The 1,242-nt window shown below is 37.5% G+C and overlaps 1 protein-coding gene across 1 annotated transcript in view; it reads right to left on the bottom strand.

Annotated features, from left to right (window-relative positions):
- Window positions 1-1,242, bottom strand: part of LOC106107799 (dynamin) — a 21,762-nt gene that overhangs the window by 14,339 nt on the left and 6,181 nt on the right. The window contains exons 4-5 of the mRNA XM_013288803.1: window positions 422-625; window positions 3-67 (exon numbers count right to left, since the gene is read on the bottom strand). Coding sequence (XP_013144257.1) covers window positions 3-67; window positions 422-625 — 269 coding nt within the window. The remainder of the gene's footprint in view (window positions 1-2; window positions 68-421; window positions 626-1,242) is intronic.

Genomic DNA, 1,242 nt, shown 5'->3' with positions numbered 1-1,242 from the left:
ACGTCGCGAGCGTCCGTGCCCTCGTCCATCAGATCCAGTTTGGTGATCACACCAATCGTCCGCAGACCTACGTACACCATAATACTACTTTTCCTGTTTTCATCTCAAATTTGACTTAACTACGAACATAAAATCTACTTTTCATAGGAATCATGGCTAAATTTGAAGAAGTGAGTAACGATATTAACTCTAAAATCGAAAGTGAAATAAACCTAACATCCACAAATGTGTTATTTGTTATTCAGTTGTTTAGATACTATTCCTTAGACATAAAGAATAATTTGTCATCAAGAACTTTAGATTTAGAACAAAGATTTTTACACACCTTGATTATTTGTAGATAGCAGAAATTAAGACTTGTCCATCTGTCGAAATGCATACGTGACAGGTGGAAATTAGAAGCCATTAGTAATGAACTTACCTTGGGGATCGACTTCTTTGGCAAGTTTTAGGGCATCGCTGTTAGCTAAATCGGTATTAGCGGGCGTAACAGCTAGGATGAGGCAGGATTCGCGGCGAATGAACTGGAAGATCATCGCTTTGATCTGCTGTTCAATGTCTACAGGCTGGTCACCGATGGGCACCTTTGTCAGCCCCGGCAAGTCGATCAGCGTCAAATTCAGCACTGACGAACAAAATATGCTGTTAATAATGACAGTACGACATGTTTTAAACAACATACTGCCATTATGAAAAGTGTCAGCTAATAGGATTCAACTAATAAGTTGGTTAGTAAACGGTTATTCAAAGAAATTCAATAAAATATATAGAGGAAGCATAGTTCACACTTAACTTGAAACATTCTTTATATAATCTCACTAGCGCTACCTGGTGTCCGAAAGTCAAAATCACAAACAAACAAATACCGTAAAAAGACGTTACCGATGAAAACATGTTGTTCTCTATATCTACTCTACATATTTCTTAAATGATTAAGCGGTTAAAAAACCAAGTCAAGTCAACTTCAAGTTAAAATATAATTTGAAAATAGACATACTCTCTGGATCTAGTGCTATCGTTATGACCTAGCGTAGTTGTTATAATTGCACCAATCGTAATGCATATTTAGCAAGATGACCGGCTGCGCCGAAATGGTACTAATCACACTTAACGACCTACACGATACGCCGAATAATTTCAAGGGCTTCCAACGAATGAAACGCCACGCGAGTGGAAGTAATTGCATTAATTTACACAATTACATATGTCTGGCAGTTTAGACTGCACATCACCGTTAAAAAA

Source organism: Papilio polytes, unplaced genomic scaffold (assembly GCF_000836215.1).
Source record: "Papilio polytes unplaced genomic scaffold, Ppol_1.0 DF821845.1, whole genome shotgun sequence".
NCBI classification, from domain to species: Eukaryota; Metazoa; Arthropoda; class Insecta; order Lepidoptera; family Papilionidae; genus Papilio; species Papilio polytes.
Note: the sequence above shows the minus strand (reverse complement) of the source record. Positions and strands in the feature narration are given on the sequence as shown.